The 22963-nt window shown below is 39.3% G+C and overlaps 2 protein-coding genes across 2 annotated transcripts; one reads left to right on the forward strand and one right to left on the reverse strand.

Moving 5' to 3' along the window:
• Nucleotides 1–800: 800 nt before the first annotated feature.
• acer2 (alkaline ceramidase 2) lies at nt 801–14799 on the reverse strand. Its single transcript, XM_046047172.1, has 6 exons — nt 14419–14799; nt 13884–13998; nt 11351–11492; nt 10547–10684; nt 3768–3905; nt 801–3307 (listed from the first exon to the last, which is right to left on the reverse strand). Exons 1-6 carry the CDS (start codon nt 14530–14532, stop codon nt 3121–3123), a joined length of 834 nt encoding a protein of 277 aa, XP_045903128.1. The 5' UTR covers nt 14533–14799; the 3' UTR covers nt 801–3120.
• A 3084-nt stretch (nt 14800–17883) lies between these two features.
• rps6 (ribosomal protein S6) lies at nt 17884–22345 on the forward strand. Its single transcript, XM_046047159.1, has 6 exons — nt 17884–18036; nt 18778–18909; nt 19589–19799; nt 20979–21125; nt 21694–21851; nt 22214–22345. The coding sequence occupies exons 1-6, from the start codon at nt 18031–18033 to the stop codon at nt 22307–22309; spliced, it is 750 nt and encodes a 249-aa protein (XP_045903115.1). The 5' UTR covers nt 17884–18030; the 3' UTR covers nt 22310–22345.
• Nucleotides 22346–22963: the final 618 nt, after the last annotated feature.

Genomic DNA, 22963 nt, shown 5'->3' on the forward strand with positions numbered 1-22963 from the left:
CACAGAAGGGCCAACTCCTCAGGTCAAGACTCTGCAGTCTACTTACATCTGAAGGACAGAGGACACTCGTTTGAGGACCACCAGGTGCACATTTTAGACAGAGAAGATGGATGGTTTGAAAGAGGTGTCAAGGAAGTCATCTACACCAGGGTTGAGAAGCCGTCATTGAACAGGGGAGGGGGTCTACGCCACCACTTATCCCCCACTTACAATGCTGTCCTTTCATCACTTCCCAGGAAACTCAACAAACGTAACCTATTGGCCTCAGGTGAAGATGCCAACGATGGTCGTTCAGTCTTGGCCACAGGTAGTCCTAACGACTGTAACGACTGTCGTCACAGCAACAAGGAACACTAATGAACCAGCGGTATCGATGACCCGGGATAACGACCCCACTGAGGTTAAATAGCTGAGTTTCCCTGCCAGTCAGTCAGAACTGAAGAAGTCCTTTGGATGAGGGACGAAACGTCTTCCAGTATCTTCAACCAAGTCCAGTTGCCCTTGATTTTAACCTTCGTTGGATAACAGCGCCTCTATGTAACTTCAATCACACATTTCGGACTTATCTAGTTTTCTTTAACTGGAAAATGAAGGTTGTTCTAGGGTTCTCAGTGCTGAGAAAAATAAAATAATGTACATGTGGCAAGATTTTGCCCCCTGGTGGCAAAACGTTTCATGTGCGTCATGAGTGGCAATCCTCAAGCGGCTGCACTACATGCACTACAAACTATAATTAAAGGCAAATACTGATGATGCATGCATTATGCCAACATCATTTGTAAAATAAACACTAGTCATCATTTTTGAGTACTGGCTTGGTTTATTGCATAAAGTAAAATAATGTTCTAATCTATTACAAATGGTTGTTAACAAAACAGGATAAATTATGAAAATAAATATTTCTGTGCAGTTTGTCTCTATTGTCAAAGCAGGCAGAGAAAAATGGATATTTCTACACACATAAAAAAAAAAGACTCAATGGTTATGAGATCATAGTCACACCTCATGCCAAGACAAATATCCCAATGCAGAGGGCAGCATTAAACAGGTTGTCCTGTTCACACAAACTCCTTTATCTGAGAGTCACTGACTTACAAACAATCCAGCATCATGGGTTAGACTTATGATTCAACATGATTTGTAGCAAAATGCAAGTATTCTTGGGCACTACAACGACTTCATTACATTGTCAATACTGTCCGCATAGTTTCTCTTGAAGATAGAAGGAAGAGAAAAAATAATAATATTTGGTAATACGAAAGGTAGTAATCATGCAATATCAAAAACCATTCACCCTTCAATTTCTGGCTGCACTTCACTTAGAAAAATATAAATTGTTTTGAATTTCACAAAATACTTCATGTTCTTAAAAAATATCACTTCAGAAAATATTTTTTCTTTGTAAATCATGATCCATCATTTGATCCTTCATGTGAGCATAAGTGACTTTAGCGGACTGAGTTCCCAGAAGCAGGAGGACATGAGTAAAATAATATTGGCTAAACAGCTTGAGGCAGTTTTCAAGAAAAACATTCAAAACAATGGTTCGTAGTGAAAAAGCTTTGGTGATCCTTGTCTTTCAGAGTTAGTGTTTAGCTTTGCAACACCTGACAAACCTCCCTTTTATATTCTACACATACACAACGTTTCAGTCAAATGAACACTGATGAATAAGACTAGGTCAGAAGTAATAAAACCTAATCTGTCCCACAACTTTACCTGCTATAACCTAAACCTCATGTCCATTTGTTCTTCCCCTTTTAGAGCAGTTTCAGATACATCACACAAGGACACAGTGTACATTCTTTTGCTTCTGCAGACCATTATCCTGTTTGATTAAGGCTTTTTTGCACAGTTGTCAAAATGTTACATTTAGCACAAAGTCTAAAATACTGAATCGGCAATAAATAACACTGAAGAGGAGTTTAAGAGTGGAGACGAAATGTGTCGTGAAGACTTAAGAATCAAAAGCTGCACATTAGCAAGCAAATCTTTGAGTATATAACTGTAATTATCATGTTCTGAAATGCTACAGGCCGTGCATTTAGCCAAAGGCTTTTGAGAACGATTCTTTATTTTGTGCAAAATATATAATTACTTCCTTGAGCAGTCAATCATATTTCAATACATTTTGATCTCACATTAATCTTTTGGGTTCTTTGGGTTTTGGCCAATATGAAATGGTACCTGATCATTCAGAAATGTACATTACTGAAAATAACTGCATCTTGCATTGTTAGTTAAAATATATATCTATACACAGGAATATATTAAATACATTTCTAATAAACTATCTTGAACAATCACAATGACATGCTGGCAGTAAAACATAGCACACCTATGACAGAAAGAAGCCTATAGTGTCTCTGACGTTTAAATGAAAATGCCTGTCGATAAAGAGGGCAGGTATAACAGCCTGAATCCATTATGTATTTAAAACACATAAGGCTTTGTGCGAAACACCTTCTTGTAACACGTCTGTAACAAACAAGCTTGTTGATTCGTTGAGCATAGCAAGTTTGGCTAAGCAATACAATATGAAGCCTGAGCACTTTATGCGTTAATCACAGTTAATCACAGAATCCAGTGCTTTATTGTTTCTAAACATGGTTTCATAATGTCCAGACTGCACCTATGAGATGCTATATTCATATTTATAAAGGCATTACAACGCTTTATAATGAGGTTTTCTAAGTTACTATAAAATGTACAAAATCTTCTCTTTAAAGAAGCCTGACATGCATAATACTAATACGTACATGATCTACATGAACTCTTAAGCAAAGCCTGAGAAGGTCTTGGTTCACTATAAAGGGTTCTTGGCTTTGATACGGTGTTAATTAAAGTTACCGTGTGTCCTGTTGGACTAATTTGTGACACTTTTTGTTCCTTGACAGAGTTGCATAAACATTGCTGTGTATTTAAAACCACACCAGGGACAGAAACAGGAAACGGAAAATCCTTAATGGTTAGCCAAAATGTGCATCCCCTACATTGCCCAGTCACAACAGCACCAAGTGGCGGCAACCCGTCTAACAGACACAGTGGGGCGTCTTGTTTGGATTTGTACTGATGAGAAGTGTTGAAGCACGACCAGCAGAGCAGCAGATTCAGGTCACCTTAAGTCACCTTGATAGTAGACTTTTTGTGGACGCAGAGCAAGGAAACGTAGGGCACGCCAATGAAGGCCCATTTCTCGTTGGGCCAGAACATGATGACGGGTCCCCGCTCCGGGGCCTCAGTCGCAACGTCAAAGTAGGCGAAGCAAACACAACCCAAGTAGGAAGCCAGGCAGATGAGGATGTGCCTGTAAGAGCAAGAGGAGTTTAATTGATCCCAAACTGAACTAAATATACATTATGTGTTTGCAAGTGCAGGATAGTAACAATGCAGTCATCAGCAAAGAAAGAATATTTCTACTTGTTTTCAATGCAAATCACCACATTTTTCTGGTATTTGGCAAAATTTCCCTTTTTGCACAGTTAAATCTTTATTTATTTTAATGCAGCATTGTGACTTATTCTTTCATGGTTCAAGATCCAGATCCTAATTTCTGGAAAATTCTACTGGAAATAAGTTGAAGTAATTTCATTGCACTGGCAGATTTTTTCACATCTTATAAGATAGACATTTTTGTAGTGTAACAGCAGGCACTTTAATAATAATAATTTAACTTTTAGTGTACCAAGAGTGCATAAACTGTATAAATGAGAACCTTAATGATAGTCAAAACTATACTAACTATTCTGAGTTGTCTTTGAGCTTACCATGCACAGTGTAAGTAGGGAAAGTTGACAGATGACCACATTTCACAGAATATCCTGTCACTGATCCAGCAAAGCAGAGCCAGTGCCCACCAGATCCCTGAGATCAGGCCCAGCTTGAACACACGTGGGTTTTCACACCTGCAATGACCAAACAGAGCACTGAGAAATGTATGTGTACAATTGTTAAAACACTAGGGGGCAAGTCAAAAAAGGGAAACAAGGGAACATTTAACTTGAACATGAATGTAAAATACTTAATACTATTTGGCCATGGAAACCAGCTGTAAACATAACACTGACATACAGTATTATCACCTATTAAGTCGATATGTGGAACGTGTGAACAAATAGTTGCTAATTTACAGATCCAGCAGTTACAGAGAAACATTATCTTTCACTTGGAGTGGAGTGTTTTTTTCCACCTTATGAATGGGAGTCCAATATACACTCTCTTTAAGCTCTGTTTTTGGTCTCCATTAGCGCCATTTACTAATATCTGGCTCTTCAGATGCTCCACTTTCTTCACCAGCTAGTCGCTGACTTTGTCTGCTGTCTGGTGCTGGGAAGGTAGGATACAGTAGGTTTTTAGAGCTATGTCCTTGAAAACAGCTGCCTGCTATGGCTGAAAATGAGACTGGACCACAACCAAAAAGAGTTATGGGCGGGAAAATTAAAACATTGAGCTGAAAGACGATCAAAACTATCCATTGTTAATATGAACATATTGATTATAGTGTCTTTAGTGTCTATTATATTTTGTAAATCTGTCGTGAATGTACCAGTAGATGATTATGATAATTTTATTATTAACAATACAACAGCTTATTGTCCATCGTAGTGGAAACAATGTTATATTGTAGAATACAACATTAAGACATGTAACAATCAAAAAAAATTAAAATTAAGATATTCGTGTTGAAAATTTTAGTTGGATTGGGAATTAAAGACATTCAGAAAAAAATCTTTCTAGCCTTAGGCTTCTCGAGTCTCCCAGAGGGAAGGGATTTGCACTGTAATTCCAGATTATACAGGGAGTGTAGGTTAACGCACTTATCTTTAGACAGGGTGATTATCTTCTCTTTCTTTTTGGGAACTGACAGGACTATGAGGCAAGTATTCTGGTCTACTTCTCTTCCCAAATATCTCCAAGTGGACACACCACTGACCTACAGAGACATGTGCTAACCCAGAGTGCTGCTGATAAACTATTCTTAGTCTTGTCCTCCTTTTTAGACATACCAGCTACAGCCCTGCTGCTGGCTGAGGCAAACACTGACTGCCAAAACAAAGACAGGGGCAAGGAAGTCTGACTAAGCTGTGTTGATGATGTAACCGTTTAGTCACTGTGACGCAGTTTGTCACCTTCCCTAAGACAGCGCATGTGATGAACGCATACCATTTTACAAGCTTTTAATTTGCGATACCATTGTTTCAAGGAGAAAGGAATGTTGAGATAACACAAACTCTTTCCAGAAAGCACAACACAATAAGATTTTGATAAACAACAAGCATCACTCAGCTGCAGACGCATGGTAAATTCTAAGTGCTAGTCTAAAGTGAAGGTGCGGCCATGATGGCTCTGTGACAATGAAGTGAAGTTTTGCCATTTTAAAGCCAGCTCATGTTACTTTTACTGAACAGCAGCAACAGTGGCAATAAAGGTTGAACTTGCATTCATTGATTCATTTTATGGTCACTTGTGGGCAGCATAACAAGCTGAAAATACAATATTGTCCTATTAGCACCCTATAAAGCTGTTATTGCAAATGTATTAGCAAACACTTGTTTAGCATTCATTTCTGGGCAGCTGATGAATGTGACTCTGAAATTGAATATCCTTTTATGTTTTAGGTTGTCAACTGATCCATTGTTAATATAAAAAATATTAGTTTACGCAGCTTTGATGCTAAAAGTGTAATACAACAATGATACAAGTAGAGAAGAGTTAAACACTCCATTGACACCATCTGCATCCGTACAAGGTATCCGGATAATAAGCAATCCAATCTTGCCTTTGAGTTCACACATGGTATTTTTAATGTTCTCATTTTCCACATTGAGATCAGATCTCTGTCCTTCTGAACAAATCCTGCACGTGAGGAATTTGAGAAGGCGGCAAGTTCACCAGAGAAGTCCTCCCTTAAAAATTATGTAGTTGTTAAGTTAGGGTAAACTTTGTGAAACACTGTCTACAACAAATTCTTAATAATTTGTCCCCTCTTGTGAATTCTGCAAATGTAATATCGCTTCTTTTGGTGCTTTCATGGCGCATTCTCTTTCAGCCTTCTGCCTCACTATTTTTTATGTTAGCTAAAAACAAATATCTGTAACCTATACAACACAAACTGGAGTAATGCACATGTAAATATCTGCCACATTGTTCTTTCTCTGTAAATAGTTGTATTATTTTTCTCTATTCTGTTATTATTCTTATATAACTTGTTACATTTCTTTATGTCAACTGTATGTTTGTCCACGTGTAGCACCTTATCACCAAAGCAAATTCCTTATATGTGTGAAACACTACTTGGCAATAAAGCTCCTTCCTTCTTCTGATTCTATACTGTTATGTTGTGTATGGATGCCAGCACATTGTAGGCTAAAGATTGTGTTTAAACCTACCTAAGATCTGAGCACATTGTGAGCCAGACTTCCTCCAAGCAGATCCAATCACCTTGCATTAACACATTCCTTATATGGATAACAGATCACATATTAATACCAAGTATAAATGGAGTGATAAAGTCAGTTAAGTGTCTCAGAAATGGTATCAAACCTTGGGTAGACATAAGTAACTTTACCCCAATACATAAGCTGTAAGCTACTGCTCATCCCTGACTATAGTAAGTAAGGCTGCAGCAGCAAAACCCTCTGAGTGTACTGAATTGAGGAAGGCCTTTCATTTGTAAGAGGAATATTGTGTTATTTGTTCTTTTAAAAGTTACACAATCTCACTTTAAGTGCAGTAAGTCAATTAATGAACCAAACTGTCAAACTATCATTATGTTTCATAATTGGCCCAGACAGAGAGAGAGTGCAAAGAAACGGTGTCAGGGCTTCTCATCAGCAACAGGAAGTACTACATTTGTCTTCTCAGAGGGAAACAGGCCATTAAATTGTCTGCAATATTGTATGATACTGTTAAGTGTTTCAATACCCATGAGAGCAAATACTGACTGTGCATCATGTACAAGCCAGCTGTAGGCTCAGTAACCGCCTTTGCATACGTACAGCACAATTGCCATAAGTTAGCAAATACCCCCTTCCTGATAACAAACACACACTGACAAAACCATCGCCACACAGGCGGATATCTGAGATACTATGCCTATCAGCTTACAACAGAAGCATGTAAGATAAGAAACATGCCATGAAACAAGGACTGCTGCTGGGAGAGTTTGACTGTTGGAGGCAAAGATTAAGTGAAGGAAAGGGGAGCCTGTCTGGGGTGAAGCACTGCTGAGAGGCTTCTCACACTCAGGGGAAAAGAAAGGAAGAGGCTCCACTGGGTCAGTAAGACAAGGCCTGATATTTATCAAAGACACTGGAGATGGTCTTCATGAATTTAACGATATACCAGGCATAGATTGAATACACAACATCAATACCAAACTGGATTAATGAATAACATCATATCGTACAGTCATATTTTCAAAGTTGACTTTTGATGATTAGCCACAGACAAGAAGCAATTTGTCATTTGATTCTATATGTTATAACACTGTACTTACTGAGTTAATTACTAACATCGGACTGGTTTGTAAACAAGCCAGATGATATAAAACACTTTTTTCTGAGGTAAAACTAAAAATGAGCATAGTTGGTAGTAACCCCTCACTGCAATAGGAAAATGTGTTTGCTCATAGCTGTATGGTAGATATGGTTTATAATGTCATTTTGCCTTTATAGTATAGGTCACAGTAGAGATACAGACAGAAAATATTTGCCACAGTATATGGTATGAATCTTAGCCACCAGGCTACCAAACACCCCTATTTTGGGGGTAAGCCAAAATGTCTTTTCTTTACAAAATAAGTTTTATTTCCAAATGCGTTCAAAATCATTGTTGGACTGCTTGTGCTTTTTGCCCTATCTGAGTTCACATTAAGAGCTCCGCAATTAACTTGATGAATACACTGTTGTAATAAACCAGAATCATCCTTTAAGCACTGACAAAATATGAGAAATTAGAGAAATCAACTTTTAAGAGATATTTTTCAAACATGGGCAGATCAAATTGATGGTATATTTATTTGCTGATATGTAAATTTGGAGATGCATGTATAAATATGTGTATGGAATATGGAAGATTTATTTTGTGTATCCCTGAGGACACTTTGTATCATTTTGTATACAGTATTTATGGGTTGTTTTTTTTCCCCAACTTGGGGAAATAATAGCTGGTATAATACACTCTATGGATGGTATCCACCTGTTATTTTTTCAATGTGAAAATTTACTTTGCACTCACATAAACAAACTTAATGTTTTCAGACATAATAACTTTTGATTGTTTTGTATCATAACTGTACTTTGTGAGTAACTATGACTTTTATTATGCTTCAGTTGTGTAATATTTGTAATGGGCAAGTTGTTTTTGTACAACTGGAAGTGACCTGAACAAGTCCTACAATAAAAAAGCAAACAACCACAAAACTGTCATTTCTGAAGGCAAAAGTCCATCAGCCAGGAATTCTCTCTCGCTTAGCAGAACAAAAACAAGCAGCCTCAATAGACGACTGGCACTAATGTCAAGAATTATTAACAGGTTGAACAATAGATGACTTAAGGTTACAAGACTGACTGACTGACTAACTGACTGACTGCAAGTAAGGGATGTGGGAAACGGAAACAACATAGCAGCTCCACATTACTGTGACGGAGGAAAGCGCGCGTGCACACACACACAAACAAATGGGCATGAGTGGCTTCTGTGGCTTCAGGAACATTCCTGCACTTCGTAAGGCCCTATACTTAGCTTGTAACAGACAACATGTCATTAGACAAAGTAAGTACAAAAGGCCAAAGGTTGTTAATGTTAATTTACTGTAGACTACAGGAACTACATCTTGGCACAGTTTGCCTTCTGCCCTGTGAACAACTTCACATTCCAGCAGCTGATTTCACTGACAAGACAACATTGAACCACAGACATGGTCATTCATATCTGCTGATAGATCCAACTAAACGGGTTGCATTCTCAAGCAGAATTTAGCTGTTGAGAATTATTTACAACTACTAACTGTCAGGTGTAACCCCTGCATAGCTGATGTTAGCTTGCTAATGTAAGACCTGTTCAGAGTACAAGAGGTAATGGAACACGTCTGAATTGTTCAATAATAGTAAAGATATGAAAGATTTGAAATTACATTTCACAAAAAAAAAAAAAAAAAAAAAAAAAAAAAAACACACGATACACCTCAAATTACAAAACCCACATCATTATATAAACGTTGTTAGACTAAATGACAGAATAACATCTGCCAAGTAAGTACAATTCTCATGTATAACTCATTCTAAACAGCATGCATATTATTAACTCTGAAATACACATCTATTCCCCATTTATGTATAAAAACAAAACAAAGTGATACCTACATTAATAAATTATTGTCTGGTAACTTTGAATTCATCATTTGCCCCACTAAAACTACCTGCCAGCTACAGTGACTACCTTCAGTACATAGTTTATTGCTTTTGATTAGATGTGCTACAGATGTTTCCTAACAACTGCTATACACATTTCTCACATTTCAAGGGTAGAACCCAATTAAGTACATTTGGTTTGAAACTAGCGAGTAGTTTGAGTGTGGATGTTTATTCTTTCTTAACTTACACTCACTGGCCACTTTATTATGTACACCTGTTCAATTGCTTGTTAACACAAATAGCTAATCAGCCAATCACAAGGCAGCAACTCAATGCATTTAGGCATGTAGACGTGGTCAAGACAACTTGCTGAAGTTCAAACAGAGCATCGGAATGGGGAAAAAGGGGATTTAAGTGACTTTGAATGTGGCATGATAAGTCTTGATTTCAGCTGAGACATTCAGATGGTAGGGTCAGAATTTGGCACAAACAACATGAAAGCATGGATCCATCCTGCCTTGTTTCAATGGTTCAGGCTGGTGGTGGTTTAATGGTGTGGGGGATATTTTCTTGGCACAGTTTGGGCTCCTTGGTACCAATTGAGCAACGTTTAAGTGCAAACAGCCTACCTGAGTATTGTTGCTGACCATGTCCATCCCTTTATGACCAAAGTATACCAATCCTCTGATGGCTTCTTCCAGCAGTATAATACACCATGTCACAAAGCTCAAATCATCTCATTATCATCTGGTATCTTCAACATGACAATGAGTTCACTGTACTCTAATGGCTTCTACAGTCACCAGATCTCGATCCAATAGAGCACCTTTGGGATGTGGTGGAAGGGGAGATTCGCATCATAGAAGTGCAGCCGATAAATCTGTGTGATGCTATCATGTCAATTTGGACCAAAGTCTCTGAGGAATGTCTCCAACACCTTGTTGAAAGTATGCCATGAAGAATTAAGGCAGTTCTGAATCCAACCCGGTACTAGCAAGGTGTACCTAACAAAGTGGCCATTGAGCGTTTACCGTGATAAAGATTCTAAACTCAAGGGTCACTTACTTAGCTATGCCCAAACCTTTGGCCATAACCCACGGCCCTCTTTGGTTGCAGGAACGGCTAAGTAGGTGAACCTTGAGTTGAGAAAACTCATCTCTGCTGTTTAAAAAGAAAACCTTTGCACTAACCGTTTAAGCTCAGTAATGAGCAGCGCGGTGCAGGGGATGCCCAGGGTCATTAGTGACAATGAGTTGACGACAGGTTTAACGAAGGCCAGCCCGGTCGTGATCCCTGACAAGATGCCGATGACCACTTTAAACCTCGACCTGGATTGAAAAGCAAAACAAGTCAGAGCAACACTATTGCAGCAATTTTGCACTCTATGAACAGCATTGTGAAATTCAGAAAGAATGCGGGGATGACTCAGACAGCACTATAACACAACAACATTTGGATAATAAACAACAATCTCTGGGCTACGAGGAGAATATTTTAAGTGGCAGCCTAAAGTGAAAGAAGCAGCCATGACAGCTCAATGACAGTGAAAAGAGAAGTAAAGACATGTGATGCAGCTTTTACTGGTGTCAGCTATCTTGGACAGGCCTATTATTAAACAGGGAGTCATTGCAGTGCACACATCATATGACAAAACAGTGAGCACCACAGATTTACCTGCTCAACAATAATGCTGCATGTCTGCCAGAAATACCAGATAAAAAGTGAAACTTGCTTTAATGTTAAAATGTGGAAAAAGCAGAGTTTCAGTCCATTGACACACTAAGCAAAACAGCAGAGATGAGTTCCTCATCTGAATTCTGTGATCAGTTGAAGGCATGTAAATTAGCTGCTGTAGTGATGAGCTGGCATGAAAAACTGCACACATACAGCTCATAAAGGCACATGGTTGGACTAGTGTGTTTATACGCCCACACACCAATTTAAAGCTTCTAAAAGGCAGTTATTCTGATGCAGCATTTCATGGGTCAACATACCGATCCCTCCTGAACATCCTGGGTAAGTATCTCTTTGGGAACCACATGGCAATGGCACACATAAGCACCCACAAGATGGCCAACTCATCCAACATCTGGCCAAGGAAGCTGAGGGTGGCGTGAAAATATGTTGATCCAATACCTGGAAGGAAGAGACACAGAAAAAACTGTCAGAAAAGAGAGGTCATCCAAAGTTGTTCAGTGTGTTAACAAGGCTGGATTAATGAGCGTGCGTCTTTTAAAAGACACTCAGATGTGACCAGTTGTGGATGTTATAACGTCCATTTTAGGGCCACTATGATCAGCCAAAACTATGATTTGTCAAGGTTACGGCCCATTTCCATTTATCAGTTGGAGAAAGTAACTGAAATGATAGAAAGCTGCAAATGTCACTCCTAAATGAGACCAGTTCTAACAGATTACATGTGTATAAAAAAAAAAAAAAAAGATAGGATAAGTGACAAAAAATGTTTTAGGAAGATAAGTAACTGACTTCTGGGATGTGAGGAACAAGACTGACCTTGAGTCATCTATAATTGTAGCTCACTTTGTGCTGAAACACAAAGAGGCAGCTTAGTGACGAAACACTGATAAATGTTGCTTACAAACCAGTGTTACTGTTATAGTGAAATGCTGTGGAAGAGTGGATCATTAAGTTTGTTATCACAGCCCAGCAGACCTTCTATTAACAGCATAATCAGTTTTGATAACAGGCGCTACAGGAGATTTCTATATTTAAACAAACGTCTTAACCAAAAGGGGCCGCTGCTCTTAGTCTGAAGTTACTTATCATGACGACCTGTCACCATACTCATATGTTACTGGCAGTCATGACAAAATATATGCAGCGACTGCCTTAACTTGCTCATGGAATCAGAGCAGAAGCAATTATTTCATTAAATCAGTGAGTCGATCTATAGAAAATGAATCAGCAAATATTTTAATAGATGAAAATCCCAAACATTAATTGGTTCCAACTTTTCAAATGTAAACATCGGCTGGTTTTCTTAATCTTCTGAGATAGCAAACTTCATATTTGGGGGTTCAATGTTAACTGGACAAAACAAGACATGTGAAGACACTGGACTGGAAAATTGTGACAAGTACTTTCCACTATTTTCTGACCAAGTGATTAATCAAGAAAAAAAAATCAGCAGATTAACCAATAATAAAAAACAATGGTTAGTCGCAGCTCTTCCTGGAAACACTATGTATGTACTGATATTGGCAACGCAGTGGACAGCCAAGGCCAAAAAAAAGAAAAGCACCTGAATGCTGAACCTAGGGTTGTTTTTCTGCCTGAGTCAAAGGTCGTCCCAACTACAGAGACAGAGAGATGAAACCATGTAACCCCTTGTTAGCTGTTTTTTTGTTTGTTTTGCGCTTTACCAGGCTCCAAATTCCAATAATGGACTCCTACATAATCCTTTGTGGTACGGAACAAGAAATGTATGAAAGAAAATATGAGGGCTGCTTTTACTTCCCTTCATGTTTGCTCACTAGTCTGGAAGACAGTTGTTAAACAGAAAGAGATGGGAAAGACAAGACTATACACAATGGGAATAAATGTCCTATTTTACATCTGACCCCATGGTTCAAGTTCGTGCAGCTACGTCAGTTATGCAAAATCCTTTCAAACAACTATAGTTGTCCAGTAAGGTCAAGTCTCAGAAACAGAGGGAGGTCTGTCGGGTTATCTATCCTGACAGTGCAGCCACAGTGTTTTCACAGCAGCAGTATGGCCACAAGGCACTGTAATGTCTTTAGGGCTGTCATTTACATACAGTAGCACGATTTAATGCGTGAGTAGAGTGTCAAATCAAATGAAATCTAGGCAATAGGCTTATTCATATGGCCAGTGAATAAGCCTGTTTTTCTAAAAGGGTAAAATGTCAATTCAGGATAACTTAAAGCTATAACAGAGGGCCACAGCTGAGGAGAGCTACATCCTAACAACGTTGTTGTGGTTGCAGTTTCAGATTGTGGGCTGACCAGTATTGAACCCTATAACCGAGATATATATATAGATATGTGTGTTCTTTGTTTAGGAACTCACAATGTTTTGCATATTTTAGACCTGCAATTATTGATTCTTTTCATTATCGACTGATCTGCAGATTATTATTAAATGTATTGCTCTCACAACATCCAGAGCCAAAATTAACATATCTGAATTGCTTATTTTGTCCGGCTAAGTCTCCAAAAGCCGATATATGCAGTTTACTATCACAAAAGACAAAAAAACCTTTTTTAATTATCAAAACTGTCACCACTAAACTTATTACTTTTTTCAGCAGTAATGTACCTACACTTTATTAGTTTTACAGACCACATTCAAATACACCGACCTCACAACAGAAGCTTGATTCTTAAATTACATTCACTGTCATATAAAAAAACGCTTTATACTAGTCTAACAATTTACAAAATATATAAAGTATTAGCTAAGGGAATATGGTTTGTTGATGATGGTGTCCCACTACCACAAAGTTGAACACACACACATTAATGACATTAATGCCAGCCAACTTACCAACTACAACTAGTAGAATCCATATGAGGTAAATCCCACTGTTGAAATGTGTTGCATATTGGCGGAACAAGCACATTAATATGGGCGGCAAAACAAAAAACAAAATGTTGCTGATCTGAAATGATAAACAAAGGGAAGCTATGAGCAAAAATACATCACAGTTGAGCTGGTAATGTAGCTCCATGATAACGTGCTTGTCAAAAGTTGACCAGTGTGCGGGAATCGCGGTCCTTTACAAACTGTCAGGCAGTGGAAATGAAAAATAAGGAACATCTGTAACCTGATGCTAGCAGTAAATATCATGATGCTGAAGCTGAAAAGCAGTCAAACTGTTGAAAGTCAGCAGAAGTCACAGCTAGCTGTAGCTAACCGGAGAATAATAATAAATCTAATAAGAAAGCAGTGCAATACAAAGAAAAACAAAGACAGAAAAGCTGTGGTCTAGCTGTGACCGTAAACAAAACAGCATTATGCAAAACAATCATTTTTAAAAAGCACATATCGTTAGCTAAAAGTACAACGACTTCAAACCAACCGTGTTGTAAAATTCAGCGATGCTCGGGTAAATTAGGTAATTGCCTTCACACCAGTCCACATCGGAGCTGCCAGCCTGCAACTGGTCCCAAAAAATCAGATTAACGGTACTCATGTCCGGACTAGTTCTCTCGGATGGACCGTGCAGAGCAGACAACGCTCCGCCGTCAGCTTTGGCGATTTAAAAAAAACAAAACGCCTTTGAGGAAAGTCACTATCTCTCTGCTCGTTGTTCTCACGCTAGATTTTAACGTTTGAGACCCGACACGTATTGTACATCTGACAATGTGATACACAAAACAAATCGTCGCTGAGCTGCATTTTAAAGCGCCTGTCCTTCCGCAAAGCCTCCTACTTGTCGTGACGCTCAGAACTGTACAGTGTACTGTGACAGCTGCTCGGGCTGTAGCCAAAGAGTGTTCAAGCGCTGCAAGAGGGTTCACTACTATCAGTTTCCTCTTTCGGTGAAACGTGACAACAACTGTCCTGAACCCGGAAAACCCCGTTTATTTTGTCTTCTAATATAAACTCTAATCAGCCAGCTAAGAGAGGCATGATGAAAATCAAACAATGATTTAAAATATGTATTAATAAACATGTAAAAAGACATTTTTCAATCAGGGATGAATCAATGTTGCATTAGAAATATCAATGTTGCAACAGTGTTTCTTATGACCTACATGTTTAATTTCAGCTATCCAACAGTGAAGTTGTAAGAATGACTCACTGGCATTAATTGATGATATTTTGATAATATTTACCTGTGTGTGTGTGTGTGTGCGTGTGTGTGTGTGCGTGTGTGTCATCATGGCTACAAAACTTTACAGGTGTGTAGTTGAGATCAATTGGCTTGAAGACTAGTGTGGTCCGAACAAGGGCGCTGAAGTAGGGAAGGGGAAATTTGCCCCTTCACTTTACGCCTCTGGCATTCAATATTCACATTATTGACAAACAACTGATCATTTATCTCTTGCCATTAATGACACATTCTACATATGATTAATGTTGTTCAGTCCTTGAATAAAACCAAGGAATATTTTTAATATTTTAGCAAAACACATACTGTATGTAGGGCTATATATGTGAAAGCTAACATCTGGCACATGTCAACTGTTCTCTCATCTCTTGTGCACTATTCACACCGATTTGGTGTGGTGACTGGTGTGCTCATGTAGCAAGATGGTCTCGAATGTTAAATTGCAAAACAAGTCTGTATTGTTTAGTGCTGAAAATGTGTACACTTATTATTCCTTTAAGAGGCTAAATTAACATTAGTTGTAAAGTCTTGGAACATTTAATAAATTTCTTTGACAGTGATTTGGACCAAACTGGATTTACTGATCAGTTACTGTTTATTGCCTGACTGTTTTCTAGTATTGTTGGTGTAACTGAAATATAAGTGAAGAAGTCATTTTAGGTATTTTTATGACAGATAAATGAAACCATTTGAGCCTGTATTCTGTTGTTATACTTAATGACTTTTATTTAAATATATGGCAAGATTTTGGAAAAGTTATGCAAATTTTTTCAACATTTCATAAAGAATTCTGTAATCTCTTCCATGAACTTTATAAAGACAAAATTGTTCAGCAGCAGTTTTCATGCATACAAAAGCAGCCTGTGACATGATAGTCTGATATCAGTTCTCTTAAAGATTATTGCATTCATGAACTCAAAGGATTTTTCTTTAAGTGGAGTGACATTATGTCACAGCTCCTTTTCTACTCTCTGGCACCCTCTGGCGGACAAATGATCATAATGACTCAATAATGCCCCCCTGTTGATGTATATGGAGTGAACTTGGGGTGATTGGAACATAATTTAAAATGGGACAGGCAAATTGTCTCGCCTGATGAGTGATATTTTTTTTGCTGAGCCATAGCTGTGACATCATATGGGTGGGCGATGCAAGCACCAAACAGGAAAGTTGATCCTGCAAAGCATAAGGTGGGGAAATTACATAAGCTTTTGCTAGGTTTAATTCATAGCTAATAAATTGCACAAACTCTTGATGGAAACAGGATTATACAACAAAATCAGTAAAAAAAAATTTAAGTTAATATCATGTTTCTGTTTTTGGCATTAGGTTTTTATTTTTTATTATTTGGTTTTTGTTTTAATTTTTTTTGCATGATTTGGAGTGGTTGGGACAGTGCTAAAGGCTTTACTAATGAAGAAAATGATCAACCTTGCAATACAGAACCATTGTGTTTGCTCTTAATTTTCTATATTAGTGGTTCCCAACCTCTTCATGTGCGCTGACCCAAATCAACCACCAAAATGTTCACGGTCTGGCTGGATTTTGCTGGGTGTTTAAAAACAAGTTTACCCTAACCAAACCAAACCTGACACTATAAGTGCTGGCTTGGCTTGGAAAATGGAGGGTTGCCAGTTCGAGTCCAGCACGGGCCAGTCATATGAACCGCCCGTTCACCTCCTGGGCACTGCCTCAGGTGCCCTTGAGCAAGGCCCTGAACCCCTAATTACTAAGGGTGCCGACATTGTGGCAGCCCCCTCAGACTCACATCTCTCCATACATTAATGCATGTGTATAATGCGTATAATAATAACACCAGAGTGTAAGTTTCCCCAAGAGGAATTAATAATGAAGTTGTCTTCTTCTTCTTTGGCCTTGACCTCTTAACCCATCCATAACTAATCCCGATTCATCTATTGCAGAGTAGAATAGTGCCAGTGAGGCAGGAAGACAGGAAAAGGGAGAGCATAGCGAAAGAACAAACAAATAGCAAGGAAAAAATACAACAAGGGGAGTGACGACAGGATGAAGGGAGTCAGCGGAGAGTAGAGGGAGATAGTAGAGGCAGTAAACACAGTCAAAGTTCTTGGCCAGGGCTCGATTTTTAAACCTTCAACAGAAATTAACATGAAGTTTCAATTGAGCAATATGCTTACGCTAACCTGAATCAATGATAAGATGTGCTGTCCCAATAACACAAATGTTACCAAAATAAAGGGCAATGCCACACCTCCCTGGCATATTTGATTTACCATTCTTCAAATGAATAGGTAACATCTTCAGTATTACAGAAATGTATCACATTTGGGCAATTTTTTTCATTTATGGCAAGAAAGCTTGGACATGGCGTAAATAATTAAAAGAAAAGCACCCTTAATTCAACCTACTTACCCTAGCCTACATGGTTATCATAACCTTTAAGTAATGTGATTGATTAATCTAATTTGTTTATCTTGCTGTGAATTTTAATTTTTTTGCACATGAAATGAAAAAACGATAAACAGACAATATGCAAACAAATAAATGAATAGGCCTACATGGACACATATTGTGAGCTACAACTAGGCCTATTGGTGGTTATTTTTACATGACATATCTATTTTTTCTAACTAATTAAGATACATAAATGAACAGATAAGGACATATTTCTCATGTTCAGTTATTCAGTTAATGCAGTTGCATTCGTTGGCAATTGTTCTTTGGTGTGAATTTAGTTTAACGAGTTTCAGCTGGAGTCCGATTAACAAACGACAGCGACCCAAGTTATCGCGATAACATTTCAGGCCTATGTGAGACCACGAAGCGGATATCCGGTCTCTTTTCCGTGGCGGACCGTCGTAGGGCCGGTTTGGCAAAATGAAGGTACAATGTTTCCCTAACTATAAATCTCTGTTGAAAGCTATTTTGTTTTAAATACTCCTGTGTGGTTGATGCCATGGTTCTAAACTTTAAGGCAGACTAGTTTGATGTAGCGACGACGGCTCTGACACTTTGGATGCGCTTTGATTGTGATAAAATATCCAGCGCCGACTATCCTGTCGGCAAGTGAGCTATAGAAACATGGCCGCACACTGACAGAAATGTGCACAGAGTTCAAGGCTCAGTTGATCACTGTAGAGTTTTCAGACTTCTGTTACTAAAGTGACTTTAAGTCGAAGTGTTATCCGCTTTGTCCTTTTTATATCTTTAACCTTTAAATCGATTGTTTATGCTTTGAAGTGTCCAGAGAGCTAACGTTAGCGGGCTGCCAATACGGAGCTGGCAGAGAAGCTAACAGGCCTCCGAACCACTGCAACGTTAACTGTCTCTGATTTAAACTTTACTTCCGACACGCAAATATTGTAACAGTTATGAATTATGACATGAACCAGGCGTCCCTCAGTAAATGTTAATGTGTGATACACCTTTCATGACCTAACGTTATGTGAAACCCAATAGGATGGTTTCGTTTTATTTATATAACTCCAGGTTCATATCAAGTTATTCCATTTCACTTTTAATTTAGAGCAGACACAGACTATAGTCTATAATATTGTATACAGACACTCAGTAATTCCTAAGTACCCGTGGTAAGTTAACAGTAACATTTAAACTGTTTTTCAGCTGAACATCTCGTTCCCCGCTACTGGCTGCCAGAAGCTGATTGAAGTTGATGATGAGCGTAAGCTGCGAACCTTCTATGAGAAGCGCATGGCCACTGAGGTGGCTGCTGACCCTCTGGGAGATGAGTGGAAGGTACTGTGGTGTTCTGTTTTTGATCTCTGTAGACCTGATGTAGTGTTGTCTGTACACAGTTTACGTTTTAATTTGCTGGAAATATGTTATATAGTCATCATACACAATGTGGCACACCAGTAGACCCTTTCTGACTGATGTGTAATCATTAAGGGGGGACAGTGTGTTGCCAGAGAAACCGGAGAGCTGCTTACCAGATACAACCAGACCATTTAACCAGGCCTGACTGTAACAGCATCGCGCTCTCAATTACCTTGCATCCTTAGAGAAACTGCTAGTTAACTCAGTAAGTTGAAGTCTAAATGTGGGCAGGAAAGTAATGCAAGACACTGCAAAATTGAGTCTAAAAGCCAACGTTGGGCTTGTGATCTGAAGAGGTCAAAGGCCTGGGGGAATGGTTGACTGCACGTAAGGCGTTGGCCTGGCAATCAGGAGCAGTTTGGGTTCAGTGTCCTGCTTAAGGATACGCTTGATATGTGGACAGGAGGAGCTAGAAATGAATCCACCAAGCCTGCATTTAATGAACCACCTTTTTAGCTGCTTAGCCACCTCTGCCTTGCTTTTAAGTGTAATTTATAAATGTGAGTATGATCTTTGTGCTCTGTAAGCAATCCTTTATTTTCAGACACTGTGTAACCTAAAAGGAAAAGCAGTGAACAACTTTTCTCTACTTCTGCAGGGTTATGTGGTGCGCATCAGTGGAGGTAACGACAAGCAGGGCTTCCCCATGAAACAGGGTGTGCTGACCCACGGCCGTGTGCGCCTTCTTCTCAGCAAGGGCCACTCTTGCTACCGTCCCCGCAGGACTGGCGAGCGCAAGCGCAAGTCTGTCCGTGGCTGCATCGTTGACGCCAATCTCAGCGTTCTCAACTTGGTCATTGTCAAGAAAGGTAGTGTGTTCTGTCTGGCTCATGTGGACTATTTTATAGTGGAAATAAATTAGGTAATGAAGCAAACTATTAAGATGTAAACCAACAGATACTTCTTAATGGCTGCACAGTACGGGCTTATTTGAGATGACAAACTTGGGTTTAGAAATGTCGCTTTACTTGTAAATGATGTTTATGGCACACCAGTAGACCCTTTCTGATTGGTCTGTAATCATTAAGGGGGGACAGTGTGTTGCCAGAGTAACTGTGGAGCTGCTTACCAGATGCGACCAGATCCGGGATCAGTGGATGGTTGAACTGCATTGCTCTCTCATTGTATCTCATGTTCACTAATATTGGAATAAACGGAGATCTGAATGAGTTAGGGTTGAGCCGATAGAAGCTGTCATCGTCCATACCCCAACCACAAAAAAAGTCACCTTTTCACATTATACCGCCCAGTGAAAGCATGTTTTAATCCCCATGGAAATTAGTAGGATATTTTTAAATCCACCTGCTTTGCACCTGCCTCGGACTTGTCTTCTCCACTCACTCACACATTTAAACCTCAAATTTCTTAATGCAAACGCACCGCCTTGCCTCGCCTCCGTCTTTCCCCCTGCTCAGCTAACTTTGTCCATCAGGATGTTTTACAAAGTCGCCAAAAGACACAGAACCTTTTTTTTTGTGGATTTTGTTTGCCCACAATCCATTTTCACGGCAGCATGTACGCGGCATGCCGGCTTGTTAATGACGTAGCCTATCAAATAATGGAAACCAATGTTTTTGTGAGTGACATCTGCACTCCAGTGTTCACTGTTAATTTACCTGGTCCACGCTTGTAAAATATCCACCGTGTCTGCATCTTGTAACGTACCTGGGATGTCCGCCCAGGAAAGCCTGTGTGTGGAACGCTACCTGAATAAAGACGACTGCTCCTGGTAATGACTTAATACAGTAGTGTTGCCAGAAAAAAAGTTGTCAAAAGTGTGGCCAGATTTCCACAGTGTAGGAAGTCTCCCTAGTCATCTTGCAGGTTTGGGCTGCAAGCAGCTAAGAATTCAACACTCAACTGCTTTAAGTCTAGACTTTTGTTTGTAGTGATTGTACTTCATATGTAAGCGTTACAATTTGTAAGTGAACTTTCCATTAAGCAACTTCATCGTTTGACTCATCTTTTCCTGATCTGGTTGTTCTTAGGTGAGAAGGACATTCCCGGGCTGACCGACAGCACAGTCCCTCGCCGTCTTGGTCCCAAGAGGGCCAGCAAGATCCGCAAGCTCTTCAACTTGGCTAAGGAGGATGATGTTAGGCAGTATGTTGTGAGGAGACCCCTGACTAAAGAAGGTAAGATGAGTCAGTTTTTACTTAAAGGGTAAGTTTGGTATTTTTCAACTTTGACCCTATTTTCCCATATTTGTCTGTGTCTGTAGCTCAATACTGGACCAAATTCAAAACATATTGTACCAATTACTCACAGACAACCAAACATTGGGGGGGGGGGGGTTTGATGTCCACTGAAGCTTCAGTTTGTGCCACATGACTGTCTGTGCCATTAAAGAGTGAGTTATCGGGGATGTAACTGTTAAACCCCGTTCTTGTATAAGTTGTTTACTTTGGCTAGGGGTTTCACTGAGCCTAGATGTTTAACGCTCAGTATTGGCCCCTTGCCTGCATCTATAAAACCACACTGTCCAACCCCCTTTACCACACCTGGCACATCCCATGACCCGGGTTCAATCCCCACTGTGACACATCCACCAATATGTCCCTGAGCAAGACCCTTAACCCCACGTTGCTCCAGAGACCTGACATATACAGCAATTGTAAGTCTGTTTGGATAAAAGTGTCAGTTAAATGAATAAAATGTAATGTTTGCATTGTCCATATTCTCTGCATCCCTTCTCTTTGGTAGGCAAGAAGCCCAGAACTAAGGCTCCAAGGATCCAGAGACTCGTGACACCTCGCGTGCTGCAGCACAAGCGCCGCCGCATCTCCCTCAAGAGACAGCGCACCCAGAAGAACAAAGAGGAGGCCTCAGAGTACGCCAAGCTGCTGGCCAAGAGGATGAAGGTAATGTTCTGTTTCCCCTCCCTCCTCTTATTACAGCGCTTAGCCACTAAGAACAGAAGAGGCTTTTTATATGTGAACATTTCTCTTAAAACACTACTCAAATAACCATGAAACATTGGTATGTGGTTTCAGGTTATTCAAAGAAATGTTTTTGTGGTGGCGTAGTCTCATAGGTGTAAAGAGCAATATTATGGCAATTTTTTAAATTGCCTTTAGCAGTAAACCTCTGCATTGTTGCTGGGTAATGTTGATGAATCCTATGATGTTGCTGTGTGAGATGGAAGATTTAATTTGTGTTCCAGTGGCAGCTTTTTGGGTGTGTTAAAACATTTTTACTGACACACATTTGTTCCTGCAAACAGGAGGCCAAGGAGAAGCGCCAGGAACAGATTGCCAAGAGGCGTCGGCTTTCTTCTCTGAGAGCATCCACATCCAAGTCTGAGTCCAGCCAAAAGTGAAATCAAAAAGTCAAATAAAGTCATGTTTTGCTGAAACTTGCCTGTGTAATAACTCAACCCCATTGCCTATAAATATTAAAATGTGCTTTACAGGTTTGCCAGTTGAACTAGTTTTGAAATTAATAAATCAATGTTGGGTGCCTAATCCAAGTAATAGGTAATTGGTTGCAATCTAAGAGCCAAAACACTTGGCGCATCAACTGTAAAAAAAAAGGAAGTGTTCTTAAATTGTGAATTTAGTGGTGAATTTAAGGTTACTTGCATTAAATACCAAACCAGAAGATTCATGCTAAAGTGAGTTTGACAGTCTACATAAAATGGAACTAGGTGCTCTTCAGTGTCATTTGTAAAACAGGGCTGTTTGAAGCTACACTTCTTAACGGCAAGAAAAGGCCTTGGTTGAGCTTAAATCTAGAATAGATTTGATTTTCAGATGTCCTCATTGTTCTAGAGTAACTGATTTACTGTCAGACAATGCAAAGCTCTTTGCATTAACTTCCAGTGGTCATTTGTACACTACCCAATTTAGGCCTGCAAGTCAGCCAGTCATGTGGCAACTCAATGCATGAAAGCAGACTGTCAAAGGTTTTGTTTAGACCAAACATCAAGTGTGATCTACGGCTGTGTTGCCAAGTTCTGTGGTCTTGTTTGTTC

Source organism: Micropterus dolomieu, linkage group LG04 (genome assembly GCF_021292245.1).
Source record: "Micropterus dolomieu isolate WLL.071019.BEF.003 ecotype Adirondacks linkage group LG04, ASM2129224v1, whole genome shotgun sequence".
Lineage (NCBI taxonomy): Eukaryota > Metazoa > Chordata > Actinopteri > Centrarchiformes > Centrarchidae > Micropterus > Micropterus dolomieu.